General features: G+C 36.4%; 2 protein-coding genes and 1 long non-coding RNA gene across 3 annotated transcripts; 2 read left to right on the top strand and 1 right to left on the bottom strand.

Annotated features, from left to right (window-relative positions):
• Positions 1-8246: 8246 nt before the first annotated feature.
• Positions 8247-10326, top strand: LOC132110171 (uncharacterized). Its single transcript, XR_009424604.1, has 3 exons — positions 8247-8356; positions 9369-9474; positions 9838-10326. It is a non-coding gene; the product is annotated as an uncharacterized LOC132110171 (long non-coding RNA).
• A 3622-nt stretch (positions 10327-13948) lies between these two features.
• Positions 13949-15965, top strand: LOC132109320 (putative nuclease HARBI1). Its single transcript, XM_059515326.1, has 6 exons — positions 13949-13981; positions 14082-14382; positions 14534-14646; positions 14692-14803; positions 14869-15133; positions 15953-15965. The coding sequence occupies exons 1-6, from the start codon at positions 13949-13951 to the stop codon at positions 15963-15965; spliced, it is 837 nt and encodes a 278-aa protein (XP_059371309.1).
• A 1763-nt stretch (positions 15966-17728) lies between these two features.
• LOC132109319 (E3 SUMO-protein ligase ZBED1-like) lies at positions 17729-20079 on the bottom strand. Its single transcript, XM_059515325.1, has 2 exons — positions 19611-20079; positions 17729-18750 (listed from the first exon to the last, which is right to left on the bottom strand). The coding sequence occupies exons 1-2, from the start codon at positions 20077-20079 to the stop codon at positions 17729-17731; spliced, it is 1491 nt and encodes a 496-aa protein (XP_059371308.1).
• Between the last annotated feature and the right edge of the window lie 2951 nt (positions 20080-23030).

The raw sequence follows: 23030 nt of genomic DNA, 5'->3' as shown, positions 1-23030 counted from the left end.
AACATTTTGTTCAAATCATCCTGTCTTGGTGTGTTTTTCTCCGCAAATAAATTTCATCTTGTCCCTTCTTTAAAACTCAATTGAAAACCCATATTGTTTATTCTGTTATCGAAATATTTATGCAATCTGACTCTTTCTTCTGATTGCCATCAATTCATGCCACATTTGTTAGGAAAACTGTGGAAAGTGTATAATAACTTCACTGCAATAAATCACTTCCCATGCATTTTCCACTAAGGGAGAATGGATGCATCCAGAACGTTGCAAAATGAGCCTACACTGACTGTTCTAATCACAATTGAGATTTATTTCTTTTGAAAATATGTTTGTTTTTGCATCAAAATGTACACTGTTTGTTTACTAGAAGACAAAATAATAGAATAATCTTGATATGAAATGCCAAAGGTGATAAGGCTGATAACCCTCTTCTGAAGGCCTAAAAAGTATTTACTCAAATGCGTGTTTACTAGAAAACCTTTAGCTAAACATTTTACTCTGAGTTTTACTGCTTGTTTTAATTATGTTTCTCAAGTATACAAAAAATAAGATTTTTATACTTTTCCAGGCAAAGTTGCCCTACTTTTCTAAAAAGTGTATCTTTATTCGAGTAGTTTGTCTCTTTATTATGCCTTCATTCTTTCACTTACAGTTGTTTTCTAACATGCATTGTGAAGTGTCCTTGGGTACTTGAAAAGTGCTATTGAAACACAAATAAGGTATATGTGATGGAGGAAACTCATAAAATGGATTTGATTTCATTGTATTGAAAAGACATGAAGACACAGTCAGACGTCATGACAGCAGCTTCAGTGTTCGACACAATTGTGTTGTTCTGATAGATCTGCTCTCTCTATTGTCACTCATATCACTGAGACAGTCTATACAGAACTATAAATCACACATATTCACTGTCAAGATGGACTCAATCATGACCACCCAGCTGAAAATGAGGCGTAATCTATCACTGATAGTCAGAGAGGAGGAAAAATACAAGAGAAAGACTATGAAACCAAGATTAAAGGAGAAACTTATGGCTTCTAGGCAGAGTTTAAAAATGCTGACGTTTTTAAAGTGGCTCCTCGGCAGAACGTCTTGTGTTGATGGCTGATGATGATGTTTGATTTTGTTGTGAAGTTTTGTTCTAGGTTTTTGAAAATGAGGGCATGTCACACATCCTGTCATTGCTGACATCTGTAAGTTCAAGTAAATGTCTGTCTAGGCAATTCGATAGCCTATGATGTCAATGACGAAAGATATGAGAAATCATTTTTCCCTCCCTTTTAAAAGCCTGATAAGCCTGTTTATTTTCCTTGCCTGGCTATGCATGATTAAATTAGGTCACAAAGGCCATTTATTGCTGACTTTTTACATTTATTTTGTGTTAAAACATCTAAAATTATCATGAAAAAAAAATCTGAATTTTGCATGCCTTCTGTATATATATATATATATATATATATATATATATATATATATATATATATATATATATATATATATATATATATATATATATATATGTACAGGTGCATCTCAATAAATTAGAATGTCATTGAAATTTTATTTCATACATTTATTTCAGTAATTCAAATTGTAAAACTCGTGTATTAAATAAATTCAGTTCACACAGACTGAAGTAGTTTAAGTCTTTGGTTCTTTTAATTGTGATGATTTTGGCTCACATTTAACCAAAACTCCAGCAGATGACATTGAACCCCAAATCATCATAGACTGTGGAAACTTAACACTGGACTTCAAGCAACTTGGGGCTATGAACTTCTCCACCCTTCCCCCAGACTCAAGGACCTTGGTTTCCAAATGAAATACAAAACTTGCTCTCATCTGAACAGAGGACTTTGGACCACTGGGCAACAGTTCAGTTCTTCTTCTTCTTAGCCCAGGTAAGATGCCTCTGACGTTGTCTGTGGTTCAGGAGTGGTTTAACAAAGAGGAATACGACAACTGTAGCCAAATTCCTTGACACTTCTGTGTGTGGTGGCTCTTGATGCCTTGACCCCAGCCTCAGTCCATTCCTTGTGAAGTTCTCTTAAATTCTTGAATCGATTTTACTTGACAATCCTCATGAGGCTGCGGTTCTCTTGGTTGGTTGTGCATCTTTTTCTTCCACACTTTTTCCTTCCACTCAACTTTCTGTTAACATGCTTGGATACAGCACTCTGTGAACAGCCAGCTTCTTTGGCAATGAATGTTTGTGGCTTACCCTTGTTGTGAAGGGTGTCAATGATTGTCTTCTGGACAACTGTCGGATCAGCAGTCTTCCCCATGATTGTGTAGCCTAGTGAACCAAACAGGTGTTTTTAGTTGATAAGCTGATTTTCATGTCACCAAATTCTAATTTGTTGAGATAGTGAATTGGAGGGATTTTGTTAAAAGTGAGCCAAAATAATCACAATTTAAAGACAATTAACACTTAATTGATTTAATACACAATTTTCACAATTTGAGTTTTCCCACGAAATTCTAATTTATTGAGATGCACCTATATATATATATATATATATATATATATATATATATATATATATATATAGAGAGAGAGAGAGAGAGAGAGAATTTTAACTGTTTATTTACCTCTGACATCTATGACAAAATATACGAAAAAAGATCTCTCTTTTAAAAGCAGATACACCTGTTTATTTTCTTTAGCTCCTTCTTAGCTATGTTGTGTTTGCATGATTAAAATCAGTTGCAAATGCCGTTTCATGCTGAAAAAAAACATTTTTCTGCTAAAACTCATCTTTAAAAAAATAAAAAAATAAAAAAATAAAAAAATAAAAAAATAAATAATGCCCTCTGATGCAAAAAAAAAAAAAAAACATTGTGCTGTACCAACCCTCAACATCTGGAGGCGCTGCAGTGTCAGCTTTATTCAGGTTTTATTCAGGTTTTCTGTTTAGAACCATCTTATTTAGCACCTGGGCCTTGTGATCACTTTTTTTCAGCTCAGCCTTGTTTGGAAACTAAAAAAAAGTATTCATTTAAGCTGATGTGCACCAAGCTATTGCCCATAAAACACACAAACTGCGGCTTTCATGAAGTCATCAAAACACTGCGATTCACTTAGTGTTTATACTGTAAAATAACAATGTTCAGTTGCACAAGTGCTACAGAGAAAACAACAGTAAATGCTAAGAATAGAATCATCAACAAAGCAACCAGCATTACATAATGAAGGGATGAGTGAATGTATTTTTCTCTGTATGGGTGGTCTATGGGTGGTCGGCCACACAGGCCCACAGCGGGAGGATCTTCTTACGGCATCTCTCAGGAGAGTCTCCTCCACTATTCAGCTCCTTATCAGAGCATCAGATGTTTACAGTCTTATATTTCATGCAGCCATTTGGCTTGCCTTTTTTTTTCACTGCAAAGAGATAAAGATTATAGCATGGACAGAGGGATTGGGAATAAAGAAAACAGAAAGAAACAGTCTAGAATAATGCAACACAAGACACGGGCACAACAATAATACAGATAAAAGATATGGAAGATTGTATAGGGAGAAAAAACAGAGCCAATTAAGAAAAATAAATAAATAAATAAATTTCAGTGCTATCAGTAAAATCAACATCGTTTCCATTATCAGAACTCAAAGATGGAATTTCCACCTTCCTATTTCGAAAACTGCAATATAACACTACTTAAAAAGTAAAATCCAACTTGGAAACTCCTGTGGAAATCCAAAATAATAACTTTGATGCATGACGCTAGTTTGGGATATTACTTAAAAAGTGCTGCAAATGCAAAGATGCAAATAAAATCTCCATTGGCTTTTGGATTATTGCAGAAAATAATCTCTGTGACTAACAAAGTTTGTGTTTCATGGCTTCTTCAATATTATCTAGTCTTTATCTAAAATATAAAATAAAATAGCTTGCAAGAGCTTATAAACACAATGAGGTTGTAAAAGTGAGTGATTTTATCTGCTTGGTATAATGATATTTTATGTCCCCAAAGACCTTGTGTATTTTTCAATACAAATAAAAGCTTTAAAAAAAGTCACAAGGGGAATTAGTTTTGAATTATGTAGAATTAAAAACATTGTAGATGAAGACGAAAATATCTTGAGCTTGTGTTCACCACGGAAATTATTTAAGGCATTTAACCAAGAACCCTTTCAAAAAAACTCACCAATTTTAAGACTAGGAACCAGAAATGCAAACTCATTTCTGGATTTTGGCCTACAAAAATACATCATCCATGCAGCACTTTATTCTTAGATGTAAATAAAGTCAAATACAGTGATGTGACTTTGCCATGTGACCTATGCTTTGTGATTTTAAATTATATTTAGAACTCTGATGAACAAGTCAAAGTTCCTACAGGGAGGAACCTGTTTAGCATAGATTTGTGCAGAGAGATGGATGAAGAATGTAAAAAAAGAACTCTCTTTATGAAAAATGTGCTAAACAAATGTTAACATTTCATTACATTGTTTATGCATGCAGTTGTTTGCTAATTGACTTATTTGACAATTTAACGTAAAGCTAATGGTGACTCATATTATACACATGTTCTGAGTATCAAACAATGGAACTAACTGGATCTATATGATCAAAAGTCAGGAATTAAACAGGAATATCCAATATTGGGAGCAACACTAAATAAAAGGATGTTTAGTTCCCGCTTAAAAATGAAGTCACATCCTCTTGTCAAAAGAGTTAATTTAAAGAAGTCGCTTGTGCCTCTGTAACCTTCCTCCTGTCTCTGGGAGCTATGGATTGAGGCACAGTTTTATTAAAGAATGGATTTTCTTTTGATGTGACAACTGATGGGCCTCTTAATTTATGCCTGAAACTTGAGTGTTCAGTCAGAGGAGATATTATAGAGCTCATACTGTGCTTTGTGTCAGTTTGAGGTCGACACACAGGCATTTTGAACAGAGATTGTTTAGAATAAGAAACTTTTATCTATGACAGGTTCACTTAAACAGATATTAGTGTACACTGTAGGCCATTTTAAAATATGGCGAAAACATGTTCCATGGTGATTCATTCATAAAAAAAAAAATAAAAAAATAAAAACTTTTAGTGTCATTTCATGAATAAATACATTTCAAAGGTGCCATTCTGTTATTTAATATCTATTTAAATAGGAAATATGTATGAACTATTTATGTTTTTGCTATAATAATTAGGCAATTAGGCAATTTAAAAGGCAATTAATTGTCCAAAAAACATTGTTAATTTTACTGTACTTATACAATTGGATGGGAAAGGAATTGAGCTGCAGCATTTTTTAAATAAATGTGATTACTTTTAATAATAATATTCATTTTTTATCTAATCTTCTTTTATAAAAAAATAAATAAAATAAATAACTTTCTAGTTATGCTTATTATTTATTTTAAATTATAAATAATATATTTATATTATATTAATGTATATTATAAATATGTTATTTATTTTTTTAAATTGTATTGTTCATAATAATATTAAGATGATTAAAATACTTTGAGAGAAAACTTGAACTCAGTTAAGTAGTAATTTTATAATTTATAGATTTTGCAGTATTATTATTTTTTCCATAAAGATGTGAAATTTAGTATGAATATAAACAAATACTTTATATAAATAAATTATTAAAAAAAAAAAAAAAAAAAATCTCTCACTTTCATCTAGTCTTATGTAGGAATGTATCTTTAGGTTTTGTTTAAAGTATTCAAAGTACTTTTATGAATCATAACACTGCCAAGATGTTAAAAATACTTAAACTATTACTTAAACTTAAAAAAAGTAAATTGAACTGAATCCAAAAGTTTGTAAATAACATTTTGTGAATGACCTACATTATTTGTTCACACATGCATCAACATAACAGTCCTTTTATGCAACACAAAATTTAAAACAGCTCCTTTTAGGCTCATATAAAAAATTTGTTTGTGAAACCAATCTCTAAATGCTAATGAGAGAAAGACAAATACTGAAAGACAGACAGAGAGAGAGAGAGAGAGAGAGAGAGAGAGAGAGTGTGTGTGTGTGTGTGTGTGTGTGTGTGTGTGTGTGTGTGTGTGTGTGTGTGTGTGTGTGTGATGAAAGGAGAAGAGTAGAATTCCTGAGATCTGGTCTGTCACAGGAAAGGTTATACAGGCACTGGTTTATTTCCCCACAGACCCACCGTGACTGAGATGGTCAGCAGACTCACACCCTGCCTGATATAAAACTAAATCTGTCTGTCATCTCAAATGACCCCCGTCTTTTTCTCAAAAGTCACTTGAGAGACTGTTTTACAGGCTGTTTCTTACATTTTAGGACACATTTCACTGGTGCCATCATGACTTGATAACTTAAAATGACTTAAAATGTCACTCCTCTCAGAATCAGTATCGATGTCTTGTTTGCTCTTAAATTACATCAGTAACCTACACCTGCTCTCACAGAATGCATGCTTTATTTAATTTGCCAGTGGCACCAATATCTGATAAAGATGTACAAATTTGAATCCATGAATTCCGAAATCTCAAATATTGATCACTGTTTTCTTCTCTGCATACTTTTCCACACACATACACACACACACACACGCACGCACACACACACACACACACACACACACACACACACACACACACACACACACACACACACACACACACACACACACACACACACACACACACACACACACAGAATCCTGATAGCCATCTGTGCCCTCACTAATGCTACTTTATCCTTTAAAAGCAACAGACGAAGGGCAGAGGCACAAACATCCCCTCCAGAGTGATGAATTAATAACTGGGGTTAACCTCTCGCCTGGAGACAATGAGAAATACAGCACAGGGTTTAGACATCTCCTGATAACACACGCCTCTAAATGCAGCCACCGCTGACAGACAGATGAGCTCCATCTCTGGACAATAACACTGTGTCAAACAGAACCCTGCTGAACTATACCGAAGTGTGTCTGTTTTGGCATAATGGAGACTGCATTAGAATGGTTCAGATCTTAGATTTCTGATCACATTCATTTAATTTTTATTTATATCCACAGATCAGAGGTTGGTCCGGTTAGTACAAGGTGTCCCCCAGGGCTTAGTTCTTGGTCCCTTGTTTTTTGAGAAGGTCCTCACTGCAGAACACAAGATCCAGGGGGTGAGGTTGGACCTATATCTAACTCCTCCCACTTTATAAACCATGTTCTACCGGAAGAAGCTGCATAACGTTACATGTTCGTGAAGTTGCAGGCTTGTAGCCCGTAATCACCAACATTTGCTCTTATAAGTCTAGATTAATATTAGTTGAGATAGATTCATTATGTAGTGTATGTCTGTAAGTAATGATCACAGTTAAATATATGTCAAAGTTTTGACGGTGTAAATACTATTTGATAGCACCAAGACATGTTTAAGGCCCAATCCCAATTCTATTTTATAGATTATAAATATGATCGATTTTTTGCAAACATTTCTTTGAGTAACCGTTAATATGAACTCACAATTGAATGTAACATAAAACAAATGATTACTTTTTGTTAAAATCTTTATTTATGCCAGAAAAGCTTACATTTATGTGTCTTTTTGTTCGCTGTAGCAGCCATGTTGCCGAGATAATTCATACCCCTTCGTTTGAAGTGTAGTCCCGAAAAAACTTAGTTTGAAGGGCTATCTGGCCCTTCCCCTTACCCCTTCCCCTCCAACCAAAAGAGAATCGAGACACCCCTACCCCTTCACGTGAACGTGCGAAACGGAGGGGTAGGGGAAAGGGGAAGGGCTAAGGGGTAGAATTGGGATTGGGCCTAAGTAACGTTAACTTTAAAAGTACTAACAGTTAACTAGATAACAGCTAAAGCTACAGGTGGACTGTTGTTGGCAAGGTAGTTTACACGCTAGCCAGGCTATGCTAACTTGGCAAGAAATACCATTTGAAATACATTTAACGTTGACCATAGATGCACAGAACAGTGTTGCGACGTGAGAAGATTGCCCTTCAGAGATGCAGTGCAGCATGAAGGTAGGTAGGTATATATATATATATATATATATATATATATATATATATATATATATATATTTTTTTTTTTTTTTTTTTTCATTTCCAGAATTCCTAATTGTCAAGTGCAACTTGCAGTGTAGAGAACAGACACATTTTCACTGTTATTGCCAAACACAGTTACTATATAAGGAAAGTCCATTCGTGAGTGCTGGCTGAACTTAATTTTAAAGTGCATTAGCCATAAAAGGTGAGAACCAGATTTGCAAAACCATGCGGTCTTTCCAAAGTTTTAACTTTCTTTGTTTTATTTCTGATACCATTAACTGTGTTATAATGAAGACTCAAGACTCAAGAAGGACCAAGTGAACTACATGAATGGTTGTCTCAAGGAGCATGGGATTCTTGTGGTATAGTGTCTGAGTCACTAGCAATTGTACATTTTAGAAATTTTAACTCTTATCCAGTGTTGGGTAAGTTACTCAAAAAAAATAACTACTTACTAAATTACTAATTCCATTAGTGTAGGTTACTGTACAAATGACTCTCTCCAAAAAGTACTCAAATTTCTTATTACTAATTACTTTCTAAATCTTATATCAACCTTGACAAGTTAATGATACAAAGATAGACATGAAATGTTTCTTTTAATCATTCTGTTCACACTTTAGATTAGGGTCCAATTCTCACTATGAACTATTTTTCCACAATGTACTCCTAATTATTGCTTAGTAATACGTAGCAAAGTAGTTGTTTAGTTTAAGAATCGGTTAGGATTTAGGATTTGTCGGTTAGGAAGTATTTGGAATAAGGTTTTGAAGAATAAGACATTAATATGTGCTTTTTAAGTAATAATAAACAGGCAATATCCCAGCATTATTCATGCTAATACACAACTAGTTTATTGTGAGAATTGGACAAAGTATTTAAAGTGAGAAGGGTACATTAAAAGCATGCATTTTAATGTTAGACTTTAAATGCTGATGTTAAATCCACTATTTAATTGTGTATAAATGTTCTGCAGTCTATACACAGTGTTAGTTCAATTACATATGAAGTAAATATTATTAAATTACAGTAACTATTTACTTAGTTACTAGGTACACCCAACACTGCTCTCAGCATACTGGTCTTTGTATTCCTTTTACAGGGAGTATGTGGTTTTTATACAATCTTGACTTCACCTGTGTCCGATCACCCTGTTATTTACTTCACAATGAAAACAATCGGGCCATTATCATTTTTTTATAATATATATATATATATATATATATATATATATATATATATATATATATATTATATATAACCCACTACAAACACGAATGCCCAGAACAAAGATAAAATCCTCATATTTCTCCTTTTTGTTTGCTTAGAGTTGCCAGCATCTGTAAAAACATTTTTATCAATGTTGTTATCCAGGAGGGTGACGAGGCTATTCTGACACTGGCCCTTGTGTGCATTCGCTTCAGAGACCTTGTGACGGGGGAAGCCTTAAGAAGACAAGCCCATTTTCTTTGGCTTGACAGTAAGTGTTCCCTAGTAGTTTTTGCATAACTTTTGACGTATTTTTAAAAAAATTCTTATGTTATTTGCTTAAAACGCTGGTTAATGAATTCCAGCCTTGTGGATTTTTGAATGTGTGTTCTTTTACATGTCTACAGGTGTCACAAATTGGAGTCCTTTCTTTTCATACTACAAGGCAGAGTTCTACAAAATGTACAGACTGGAAACTTATATGCAGTGTGGAGACATATTCAAAAATGTAATTCCAGGTATGCAGTGGTAGTTGTTGCCATGTGGTGTTTTGCTTTCAATGATGAATTAAAACATTACAAAAATAATGAACATTGGAATATTTTTTTTTTTTCTTTCTTTGCTAAACCTGTAGGATATGTAGGTCGAGGAAGAAGAGGGGAACTCGACACCCACCCAGGCTTCTGCAGCGAGTTCTGCCAAATCTGTGCTGATCTTCTTTGAGTGTTGTGTGCATGTAGTGCAATAGATGCAAACTCCTCACTTTTCAGTGACAACTCACTTTTTTGAGGTTGAAATGGGTCACCTACGAGATTTGCATGGATCCAATGAGAGTGGATCTTACAAGGATACTTGTGATCTAACGTGGGTAAATAAAGAACTGGTTGTTTCAATAAGTTGTGCATAGTATTTTCTTTACTCTTTACTTCTTTACTTTAAAACTGTCTAAAAATGTAATACTTTATTTATTTGAGGTCTGAGATGTGGGAACAGTGAAGAGTGAGAGGTTGGGCAAATATTTTCTTACTGAAAATAGCCGGCATAGCACGTCATCTTTTACAACATAGGATTTTGACTACATTTAGTCACATGCAGTTGTCTAGTAATGTTCATGATCAGTAGATGAAAGCGAACCTATTTTCTACTAGATTAGAAAATATGTAGTAGACACATGATTTATTACCATTCCAATAAAAGCAGATGTGCCTTATTAATTTTAAGTCAAAGTGGACTACTGAGAGGGTAAGATTTAGCCAATCAAAAAACACACTTTTTTTATTCTTACTTGTAACAAGAAACTACGGGCATTTCAGGCATTGTGAAAGGTATGATTCTATTTTTTATTTAGGTAGTTATAATGTTTTTGAAATTAATACAAACGTTCATCCAACTGAAAATATTAAAATATTTGGTACTTGCCCATAATTATGTGTGCCCGACTACAGTGTTTGTACAAGCATTTAAAGTGTTATTAAAAAAAAAAATGTCCTTAGCAAGTTTATTTTTCCGTCAAAAGAATAACTTTCCTTACGACTCAATGCGGAAACAATAGTAAGTAGGACGTGAATATGTATGACGTTAATCTGCTATATGTCCAATCTAAATGCAGTGGGACGAGATCCAACTCCGCCACCTCTACGTAGATCCAACTCCGCCCCCTGAACGTAGATCCAACTCCGCCCCCTGGACCTGGGTCCAACTCCGCCCCCTGGATCTTGTGTTCTGCAGTCAGGGGCTACTGTGTTTTTTTGAGCATTTATATTTTTCCACTTTGTCAACTATTAAGATCTCTTGACCTTAAATAACTTTTTATGGTGATGACACCCAGAGTTGTGTGCATTCAAAACCAGGTCAAATTTTTTTTTGGGGGGGGGGGGGGGGGGGGGTTAACTGCTTTTATTTTTCTTAAAATATAATTTTATTTCCCTTACAATTTTGATGGAATTTAAGCATTACTTTATTCATAATTGTTTTCAAATACAATATCTTGGTAATTAAGCTTTCTTAAATACCAGATGGTGTGTCATATTTCAAACTATCAAGACATATCAAAACAGGAGTGAACAAGAATGTCAGTGTAGATCAGACACACTGGCTAGCTTTACGTTAAATTGTCAAATAAGTCAATTAGCAAACAACTGCATGCATAAACAATGTAATAATATGTTAGAATTTGTTTAGCACGTTTTTCATTATCAGTCAAGAGAGTTCTTTTTTTCATTCTTCATCCATCTCTCTGCACAAATCTATGCTAAACAGGTTCCTCCTTGTAGGAACTTCAACTCACTAACCAGAAGTGTTTGTTAAAAAAAAAAATCCTGGAAAAATACAGAGATAAATGAGAGGATGTTTTCAGAGGATGTCTTTACTATTTTTAGTATTGTTTGCTAAGACAAATTTTGCTACTATTGTTTACACTTGTGAATTTAATATTAAAATGCATAGTAACTTCTTGGTGACCACACATAACTCCAGCTCCATTACAGTTTTCAGGGCAACACCACTCACACTTTCTTCAGAAAATGTAAAAATCTGGTGTATCTGAACACACCCTCCTGTCATCTCCTCAGGCCACACAAAAGCATGCTTCCTTTGTGCAGAATAACCTGTGTTTTGACAGGCAGGATTTTCTTCTCACCTCTAAAAAGTAGCATCTCATGCTCGCTGTTCTTTAGTCTTTACACAACAGTCTGTTGTTCTCAGACCGTGTGGCAGAATGCAGCTGAAAGGAAAATGCCTGAGGTGGAGAGAAGAGAGGAGCGGAGAATACAGTGAGTTTAGACAACTGAAGAAAGAGGAAAAACTCATGCTGTCTCTGGATGTCATATTAATGCATATCAGAGCCACACAACTCTCCAAAGCTATTTTAAAATATCCTTGAAAAAAGTTTCAGAAAGCAGTGCGGTCTTTAAGTCACATTTTGATGCAATGATACTATAAGTTTACCCCATGAATTAATCTAAAAACATGTTCTTAAATCTTGGTACTGATATGCCAGATAATTATTTGACAATTTAGTGATTTTGAATTAAGGCTTGTCAAGGTTTAGCTGGTTAGCATTGGTCAGTTAGACGTTCAGCTGCAGTGGTGACATGATAATGTACAGGTAAGATGAGTTTTTGTATTTTATTCTCATAAACCACAAAAAAAAAGAAAAAAAAAAAACTTAATTTGGCAGTTCCATCATCATATCTTCCCTTTAATATCCTATTATTCTTCATAAGAGATCATTTGTAGAGGATTCATAAAGATCACTGCACCAAACCATCATCCCCTCCCTTTCTGCACATTCTGCTGTTCATTTAGCTGTGAGACGGGTTGGTATCACATCAGTGCTGCAACTGCTGGCTCAATCTGCTGACTTCTGCTTCTACTACACAGCTTTTTGTGAAACACACACACACACACACACACACACACACACACACACACACACACACACACACATATATATATATATATATATACAGTACAGTATATATTCTGTACAGTACTGTGCATATATATGTACAGAACCTTATGACATCAATGCAACAAGTGTAGAAAATTTAGTGACTATGTAGTACTAAAACATCTTCTACAAACCTAGTGCACTCAGGGTCTTTTCTATAACAAGTGGAATTTTAGTGGCTTTGAAACATGACATTTTGCAGTTCATCTAATATTTATGGGCTAAAAAAACAGCTCAGAAATACTCTGTTTGGACAAACCCCTTAAGAAGCAAGTATTTTCTCTAGAAAATGAATTATTTTATTAAACTCTGAGGCTGAGATCAGAGTGTTCATACTGTAGTCGAGATGCCCCTGGAGGCTCCGTCTCACCGAAGAAACAAAATCCTACAACTCGCTTACAGAAACCACTCTCATCAGCACAGACCTATTAAAACACAAATCTCATCCTTGCCTTTTTTCTTCCTCTGCTTGTATAATCCAGTTCAGAATTCTTCAGGAAAACCGCATTGGGAATGGAGAATCTTTGACGTTGCTGTTTTACTTTCCTGAGAAAAAAAAAAGATAAAAGCAGTGAAACAAAGAGGTGTTCACTACAGCACACGGTCAGCTATCCATTTCAGCAGTATAGTTTAAGAACTACAATTATTACTTATTCCACATCAATATTCTTCAGTAAATGGGACACAATTAAAGAAAGGAAAATCTGATTTTCCCAACATGCTTGTGTTAGGAGAATACATTTTGAAATTACGTGTTATATTGCTAATTAATCTAAAGTTCTGTCATGAAACTCTAGATGGCACAGTCCGATAGGTTTAACTCAATCTGACGTAATGACTTCAGTATTCACATGGTGCAGCTGATTTGTTTCTTTTTGTACTAACAGCCAATTATCTTTCTGCTTGACATACAAATACTTGACTAGTGTTTGCTGTAGCAGCTGCAGAGCACTTCAGAAACCCTCCACCTTCCCCAGCTCCACCTGGATAGATCTGCTACGAGGTAATTTCATGTATGTTATATATGGGGGTTATTTCATGTTATTTGTGCAGCAGCAGTATTTCCTACATACCCGCAGCAGCATGTTCTGGGGGGTATTCCAGAAAGCAGGTTATGTGACTTACCCGGGTAAGTTTAGGAGTAAGTAAGCGGATAACCTCTGCTTTCGGTTCCCAAAACAGAGGTAACTTTTTCTGGTTATGTAAGTAACCATAGCAACTGACTCTTTGAGGATAACCTGCTCTAGAGCAGGTTATGTTGCAGGGTTAGTTTGTTTCAGAGAGGTTTCCGAGCATGGCGTGCCCTTTTGATGATGATCCTGTGGATGTAGAGGCACAGATTATACAGGGGGGGGGGGGGGGTTCGCCGTGAGAGGGTGATAAAACCACGTATCGATGACTTTTCATATTCTAACGAATATTTGCAGGATCGTTTTTCTAGGGAGTTGTTAATTTATTTAACAAACCTACTAAAACCACACATCTCAAACGTGACAAACCGTGGGTCAGTGCTTAGCACCAAACAAATTCTTTGTATTGCTCTGCGCTTTTTTGCTACGGGGAGGTTTCTCTACAATGTGGGCGATGCAGAGCACGTGGGAAGGGCAACAGTGTGTAGAGCCGTTAGTACAGTATGTATGGCACTGAAACGGTTTCTACACACTTTTGTACAGTTCCCTGGCCATAAACCTGTGCGCTTTATTAAAGAAGAATTCCACAGGGTGGCAGGTTTGCTCTCAGAAATTCTGTCATCTACTTCAATTAAATTAAATTTCTTAATACGTTTATTTTGACTGCACACACACACACACACACACACACACACACATACATGTAAAGGCAACAGACTTTTTAAACTTGTAATTAATCTTAATTTCAGGGTTCCCAAACGTGATTGGGTGCATTGATGGCACCCACATTCCTATTAAAGCTCCATCTATCAATGAGGGAGACTATATTAATAGGAAGTCTGTGCATAGCATTAATGTGCAGGTAATAGGTATATTTTGGTAATAGGTATATTTTTGCTCTCCACAGGTAATATGTGATGCAACCCACCTAATCACTAATGTTGAGGCAAAATGGCCTGGGTCTGTACATGATGCCAGAATATTTAGGGAGTCATCTCTGTGCAACAAATTTCAACAGGGTACGTTTTATTAGACAAATGCTTGTAGTATTTATTACATTGACAAAACACTTCAAACATTACAGGACACTTCTATGGTTACTTGCTGGGGGACAGAGGATACCCTTGCCTTCCCTATATAATGACACCCTACCCTGATCCTGAGCCCGGACCACAGACACGCTTCAACCTGTCTCACAGCAGAACACGGGCCAAGGTGGAGATGACAATAGGCATTCTGAAGGCGAGGTTTCAGTGTCTGTGTAGGCTCAGGGTCACTCCAAATAGAGCATGTGACATCACAGTTGCTTGTGTGGTACTTCACAACATTGCCAAAATAAGAGGAGAGAGGTACCCCCCCTGTCCTGATGAAGAGGACCTAGAACAACACCCATTGAATCTAGCAGACCACAGAGATGGCAGAATGCTTAGAGACATGATTTGTCAAAATCACTTTATTTAATGTGCTATTTCTTCATATCTTGAAATAAAAGAGACATGACAGATTTGTATTTATTGCTTTATACACACACACACACACACACACACACACACACACACACACACACACACACACAGACACACACAAAGATTAATGTTCACATACGATTTTCACCTTAAGGCGATGCTCCAGTAGTTTTATTTCAAGTTTGGCCTTTTTAATGGCCAGCCTTTTCTCCTATAGCTGAAGCTGTATAAGGTCCATTTCCATATCAGTTTTTTTAATTTGCCTTAATAGGTGGACCTTATACAGCTCCTTTGCAGACAACTAGGAAAGCAAAGTAAATAAGATGGTTAAAGAAGAAAATCTGCCACATATTAAAATTATGTAAATAAGGACAACCAGGGACAAGTTCTTGAACTGCTAAGATTACTTGTAGAGGTAGATGGACCCTCATCTGCATGTACATCCCCAGCTAGATTCTGTCACAGGACAAATGACACATTTTTCACTTCATCTAAAAAGCTATGCATTGTCCAGTATATGCATCATACCTCTGTGGGTCTCCCAGCACTTTCTAAGTCAGTCACAGCAGATGTGGTCTCTTCATCATCATCCTAGAGTGGAAATATGCAAGGTTACTTTGTCTGGCAGACAAAGTGAAAGCTCTAAAGCAACTGGTTCTTAAAATGCATCACTATCAATTGTGACAGACTGTGTGGTTTCAGGAGGATCCAATAATACAATGCATCCATCAGCAAATGCAAGAAAAACAACAACAACAAAAAAGATACTCAGTGTAAATTACTTAAGTATGACAGACACTGAATAAAGGCATTAGGATCATGCAATAAAAAAACAGATTACTGTATAAAGCATATTCTGTAAAATAGAACATGTATGCATAATGCACAAGTGAAACAATGACTGCATTTGGGAAGCATTTAGCTTTCTTCCTAATGACAAGAGTTAATGATCGTTTTGTCCAAACGCATGACTAAATAATCGTTAGTACTAATATGGTATACCTACATTGTACCAAGTCACTTGAGTTTTCGTGGGAGGAAGCGAAGTCTGACGAAGTGCCCTCTGGAATACCATCAACCACAGGGCGACCTTTATTAAGTGATAGAGCCTAAGATGGGGTGAGAGGAGGTGGAGCTGGACCCCCGCCAGTTAGACGGGCCTCAGCTTTCTTTCTATTAGCTATATAGGAAGAATACTTTAAAAGTAACTCAAGACATTGATCTTAAAACTGTTAAAAATAAAATCGACACAATAAAATATGACCTTTTTGGAGAATGTTTTTGTGTTTCATTTTGACTTGGGAAAGAGTTATTTTGGCTCCAAAAGGATTACACTGTTACAAACACGCCAGGTTCCACCTCCACTCATTCACGACGAACGCCCTCACCTGAGTACTGAGCACTTCCACCTGACCCTCATCATCACCCAATCACATCTGCACTATAAATACCAGACACACGCACTTAGTCAGCGTCCGGTCTCGTTCGCGACAAGGTCTTACCTGTATGCTAACTCTAAGGACTAACTCTTCCTCTACTTACCTCTCTCCAGTGATCCTCTGACTCCTTCGGACTCCTCCTCACGGACCCCTTTCAAGATCTGGTCGATGCACTCCATAGGACACTCACTGCTCAACCTGCATCCCCAACACCAGCGAGCACTAGGGCTGGGCGATATGGACAAAAAGTCATATCCCGATATATTTAGGCTGAATATCGATATACGATATAAATCCCAATATTTTTTCCGCAAAGTGAGAGCAAATGTTCAGTCAAAGCCAAATATGACGTCACAAGTAGTTTTATTGAAACCGGCCATTTCAGTGAACAGTTGCAAAATCAAATGAATAAATAGTAAACAGGTTTCTTCACCTGGTTCATAATTAAATGCTCAGCTGTTCAAATAACAATAAAATGTAAAAAAAATAAATAAAATATTGTATAACAATAGGACAGGAGTACCTTTTTTGAAATCAAAGCTCCATAAGGTGCACATTTAAATAAAAAAAATATCTTAAAAATAGCCTATAAAATAGGCTATTAAAATAGGCCAATCTTTTTCCGAAATAAATATATATTTAAATGAGAAAAGTACAATTTCAATTTTTTTGAGTTTTACAACTATAAATGGCTTATTAAAATCAAAACAGATTTTATTCTCCTTTCTAACAAATCCACAGATGCAAATAACGAACATTACAAAAGAATATGACAAACCCTAGTAACTTAAGGGCAGCATTTACATATAAAGAAAGAACAAAATAAAGTGATCAGTTTAAGAACATTTTTTTAAACATCAGCCTGAGGTTACCTTTTCCTTTTTGTTAACTCAATTTCTTATCTGAACAGTCTCAACCAGTTGCACAAGAAACAGATTATTAACTCAATAAACATTTTCCCCCTCTTTTTTTACTTTGATAAACAGTAATGCTGTCTTGAGGTAGACATTAGAAGACAGACAAGCGTATCCTCCTTCGTTTAAAGATTTTGTGCGAGAAACACCAGCCTGTCAACAGCATCCGGCTTCAGAGATGCTCTGTGGCAGGTCACGATATTGCCACTACAGCTGAAAACCCTTTCGGAGGGTGAACTGGTAGCTGGTACCAAGAGATACTTTTTTGCTAGGTGGCTCAGAGATGGAAAGAAAACTTCATGATCCTTCCACCACTTGAGAGAATCAGTGTCACTCTCCACACTTGCGGACTGCAAGTAACTTGACAGTTCATTTTCAATAGCCTCCCTCTTGGTTGGTGCAGTGGTGGTGGCTGTGCGCTTCTTGAAGAAGCTTGCCAGTCTCTTAGCTTTTGGTGCTACTGCTGCTTCTCCATCTGCAGGCTCAGGCACAGTGGGCACACATAGGCAAGGCGGTTGACAGCTGCTCTGATCAGCCAGTAGCGTCTCCACCGCCAAGACAGCTCTGTGCTTTAATGCATCGACTTTTTCACTTGGGATGTAGGTGGCCCTGAACCGAGGATCCACAAATGAAGCCATCTCTAAAAGGTCAGTAGTGGCTGGGTCAGAATATTTGCTGTTGAGGTACTCAACAATGCTGGTCTTGATCGATTTACAAATCTCACTATCACCCTCTTCACATGCCAGGAGATTTTCGTTAAAAAGGTGCAGCACAGGTTTCACATATGATAGAGTGATGTACTCCTCACCTGATAAAGCATCAGTAAAGTCCTGGAGAGGTTTCAGGACCTTTTGGACTGCTTCTAGGACCTCTAAGTCCTGCCAGGTAGGGACAAGATGCCTGGTCTTTTTGTCATTAGACAGGACTTTGGCCAGTGCTCCTTCCTGCTCCAGGACTCTCTCTATCATCTGCTGCCTGGATCCCCAGCATGTGGCAGACTCGGTTATGAGTTGGTGACTTGGCAGACCCAGCTGAATCTGGACTTCAGCAAGATGTCTCCTTTTCTTCCAGCTGTACGAAAAACAGCTTACAATTCTTTTGCACAAAGAAATGGCCCGGGTGACACGCTTGTCATTCATGCCATGTCCTGTCAGAATCATAAAAAACTATTAAACAAATGTGCTTATGCGAGAAATTTGACTCTGGTTTCACTTTAACACATTCATACAACTAATCCAAAATCAAGCTTTAGAAAAATTCTACATTAATATTATTTTCTTGTTTCATACTTTATTTTTTTAATCAACAACAGTACTAATCATAAATATCAAATATTATATTTTTTTCTGAATTTTAATCATGTAAGTGATTTTATGTATTATTATTTTTGTATAATTTATAAATGATGACTCTACTGTATGTACATTTACTCGTGTTCCGTTCTTGTTGTTGTTCTTAGTATTTAATATTAATGCTATTTTTTAATGCTACTTCATATTTCTACTCCACTAAAAACTCCACAATGTCTAGGCATATGTGTCAACATTAGTTTCTAGTTACTTTGCAGTTTGCTATTTTCAATCCAGAGAAAAAACTATAGTCTATCATAATAGCTAAATATATGTTACCTTGATGATAACAACAGGCTAACCAGCATTTTAAAGTCATAATTACCTCACCTTTACCAGCTGTAACATTAAAGTGGTAAATACATCAATGCATCACTAATTCTTACCCAATAACGGAAATCTAATAAAAATGGTTCTGAAATCTACCATTCTGTATTGTAAATGATTTTACATTTAGCACTTTAAGTTTTGTGTTTTATTAATCTATTTAACCTATGTTTAACAATACATACTGCATTTCAATGGACACCTGGCCAAGACCGCAGCATAAAACACAAAGTTGCAGACAGACACACAAAGGAAAATAAGGAAAAACTAACATTTTAATGTTTTTGATTAAAGTAAAATATCTGAATACTTCTTACATCACTGCACTCACCAATAGCCAAGTGCAGTCTGTGACCGAAGCACTGCATCCTCAGCCACTCGTTCAGCTCAACCGCTTTGACGATGTTGCTCCCGTTGTCGGTTGTTATAGCAACCAGATACTTTTCTTGGAGTTTCCAGCTTGCAATTGCGTCCAGCAGGGCCTCAGCTATGTGCTCACCGGTGTGGTTCTGGGGGAAATAACTTGTTTGTAGACACGCTGTTTTCATCTCCCAGTCTTGAATGAAGTGAACTGTCATGCTCATGTAAGGCTCACACGTCCTGCTCGACCACATATCACTGGTCAACGCAAAATGGGTCACGTTAGCGAGTCGGTCAGCAAGGCTCTGTTTGATTTCAGTGTACATTTGTGGCAGTGCTTCTTGTGCAAAGTAGTTGCGACTGGGAAGCTCATATCTCGGGTCCATAGTTTTCAGTAGCTTTTGGAATCCGACTTGTTCCACAGTTGCAACGGGGACCATATCTTTAGCAATGTGGTAGGACACCGCTTTAGTTATAGTACACCACTTGACACTTTTCTTTTCATAAGGCACATTGCGGGAAAATGAAGTTTGCAGTGAGCTTTCCCACTGAGCAAGCGACGTCTGTGGACGTACAAAACAGGTTGATATCACGTCCGTCCGTCCAGGCCATGATTTGAACGTCCATTGACAGCCAGAATTAGTCGATTCATGACACTGTGAATTTATGTCCAATCTGGCCATAATTTAAACGTCCACTGACAGCCAGAAGTAGTTCAGAAAAGACGTTCATACTGACTATAATCTGGACGTCCGTTGACATCCAGAAACAGTCCATAAATGACGCAAATAAAGATGTCCAATCCGGCCATAATCTAAACGTCCACAGACAGCCAGAACTAGTTCAGAAAAGACGTTCATTCTGACTATAATCTGGACGTCCGTTGACATCCAGAAACAGTCCATAAATGACGCAAATAAAGATGTCCAATCCGGCCATAATCTAAACGTCCACTGACAGCCAGAACTAGTTCAGAAAAGACGTTCATTCTGACTATAATCTGGACGTCCGTTGACATCCAGAAACAGTCCATAAATGACGCAAATAAAGATGTCCAATCCGGCCATAATCTAAACGTCCACTGACAGCCAGAACTAGTTCAGAAAAGACGTTCATTCTGACTATAATCTGGACGTCCGTTGACATCCAGAAACAGTCCATAAATGACGCAAATAAAGATGTCCAATCCGGCCATAATCTAAACGTCCACTGACAGCCAGAACTAGTTCAGAAAAGACGTTCATTCTGACTATAATCTGGACGTCCGTTGACATCCAGAAACAGTCCATAAATGACGCAAATAAAGATGTCCAATCTGGCCATAATCTAAACGTCCACTGACAGCCAGAACTAGTTCAGAAAAGACGTTCATACTGGCTATAATCTGGACGTCCGTTGACATCCAGAAACAGTCCATAAATGACGTGAATAAAGATGTCCAATCCGGCCATAATCTAAACGTCCACTGAACAGACGTTCATAGGCTATAATCTGGACGTCCGTTGACAATGTTGAAGATTTTATTATTTAGAAAATAAGCAATTTACTTATAGGCCTACATTTGTACACTATTATTTATTCCCTTTGTGTGTATGACTTTGGTTGACTTTGGTAGCAAAGGCCTGAAAACCAAGGCCTGAGAATGTTATTTCAGTAAAGACACCTGGTACAAAGTCTCACCCAAAAATAATCTAAAGGAGGTGACCATATTTGGAAGGGATGTGGGTATATTATCTGTGAAACCCCACAGAACTGGAGTGTCCTTTCTGCAGGAGGCGCTCGGCTTTGTTTGTTCAAATAAAGTCTAATTGTTTCTGGCATCAAAGATCTCTGAAGTCATTTTGCCTGAAAGATTGATTGAAAGACTGAAACTACAACAAAATCCAGAAACGGTCCATAAATGTGAATAAAGATGTTCAATCTGGCCATAATCTAAACGTCCACTGACAGCCAGAACTAGTTGAGGAAATACGTTCATATGGTTATAATCTGTACGTTGACATCCAGAATTATTCGACAAATTATGTGAATAAAGATATCCAATTTTGCCACAATCTAAACATTCGTAAACATCCAGATTTAATGATTGAAAATATGTTAAAGGCCGGCCACTGTGGCCTGCCCACTATAATCAAAAGGCTGTTAAAAAAAACAACCATCATCATTGTTATAACATTTCCAGAGTCCCTCAGTCCAATTTCCTAAAGTCTTTCATTCCAGATTAAGGTCCTTAAACACTGCGCAGCCTGTATGGCTTTTAAGTTTTTCTTATAGAACTCAATACTCAAAATATATTTTCATTTCATGTTTAAATCTTTAAAAAAAGGGCTGCATAAAATTTACATTTGTGAATACATTTAGCTAACAGAATTTTTTCAGATTTAAAAATTATCAATTTTCTTTTTACATTCATGAAAACATTTAAATTCAAAGTTAGGATTCACATAATATTTTATAAAAATTTACAAAATGTACCACCAAAATATCCACGTGAAAGACAGTTCCAAAATAAACAAGCTTCTCCTTTGGTGTGCACCTCCAAAAATGAGTAACCCTAATTCGTGTCAAGGTGACGGAGGCCAAGAACATGGTCAACTGGTCCTGTGTTGATCAGCTGTGTGGAGTAGTCACTGAATTTGCAAAAAAACACTACAATATGCAGTAACATTTTGAAATTAGATCTTCAAAATCAGACTTATCATATATCACTCCGAAACGGTCACAACACTGTAGGAGCGACGCCATAGTTGACGCTAGTTCCTTGTCAATATCACAATTGTATTGCATTCAACCCTCTACATAATTTTATTATTTTGGTCACCTTGCTCTTTTAAACTTAGGCAGGTCAGTCACAATGGGGAAAGCAGTGGCAGGATGACTAATGATTTTTTATGATCTGATCATCTCTGAGAGGTAGGCCTATAGGATACAGGCAGGTTGGCACAAATTGACAGATCTGGTCCCTCAAATTCAAGGCGAGGAATAAACCAAACAATAACTGATAATGTGAGTTATAACCACATGATTTTTGGGAAGTGGGAATGGTAGACGTTGACACAAATACTTCCAGTCCGACTATTATTCTAAAGTTTTTAAATTATTTATTCTAGAAAAAGTTATTTATTTATTGTATTTTTTCCATTTGTCATTGTCTTTGTTTGAGGGTGATGGGTAAATTTCCACATATTTGGCCTTAAGTTATTTTTAAAGGCCTGGGGTTCCAAAAGAGCGCTGTTCTGACCACCTTGACCCCTTCAGCAACATGGGCAAGCCCAAATATAAAATAAATTTCACCCATACTCCTACAAATGTCAATTTATTTTATAGTTTATTGTTTTGGTGTTTTTTTATGACGTGTATGCTAATTAGTAAAATTATATATTTTTAAAAG

The sequence above is a fragment of the Carassius carassius genome, chromosome 29 (assembly GCF_963082965.1).
Source record: "Carassius carassius chromosome 29, fCarCar2.1, whole genome shotgun sequence".
Classification (NCBI taxonomy): Eukaryota; Metazoa; Chordata; class Actinopteri; order Cypriniformes; family Cyprinidae; genus Carassius; species Carassius carassius.
The sequence above is the reverse complement of the archived record's forward strand: the minus strand, read 5'-3'. Positions and strand labels throughout refer to the sequence as shown.

Excerpts from the sequence above, each read along its gene's own strand:
- LOC132109319 (XM_059515325.1), bottom strand. The coding sequence starts at position 20,079 with ATGGTCCCCGTTGCAACTGTGGAACAAGTCGGATTCCAAAAGCTACTG. Across the intron at positions 18,751-19,610 it reads CAGACTGCACTTGGCTATTG|GACATGGCATGAATGACAAG; the intron begins GTGAGTGCAGTG and ends TGATTCTGACAG.
- LOC132109320 (XM_059515326.1), top strand. The coding sequence starts at position 13,949 with ATGGCGTGCCCTTTTGATGATGATCCTGTGGAT. Across the intron at positions 14,383-14,533 it reads AGAATTCCACAGGGTGGCAG|GGTTCCCAAACGTGATTGGG; the intron begins GTTTGCTCTCAG and ends TCTTAATTTCAG. Across the intron at positions 14,804-14,868 it reads GTGCAACAAATTTCAACAGG|GACACTTCTATGGTTACTTG; the intron begins GTACGTTTTATT and ends CAAACATTACAG.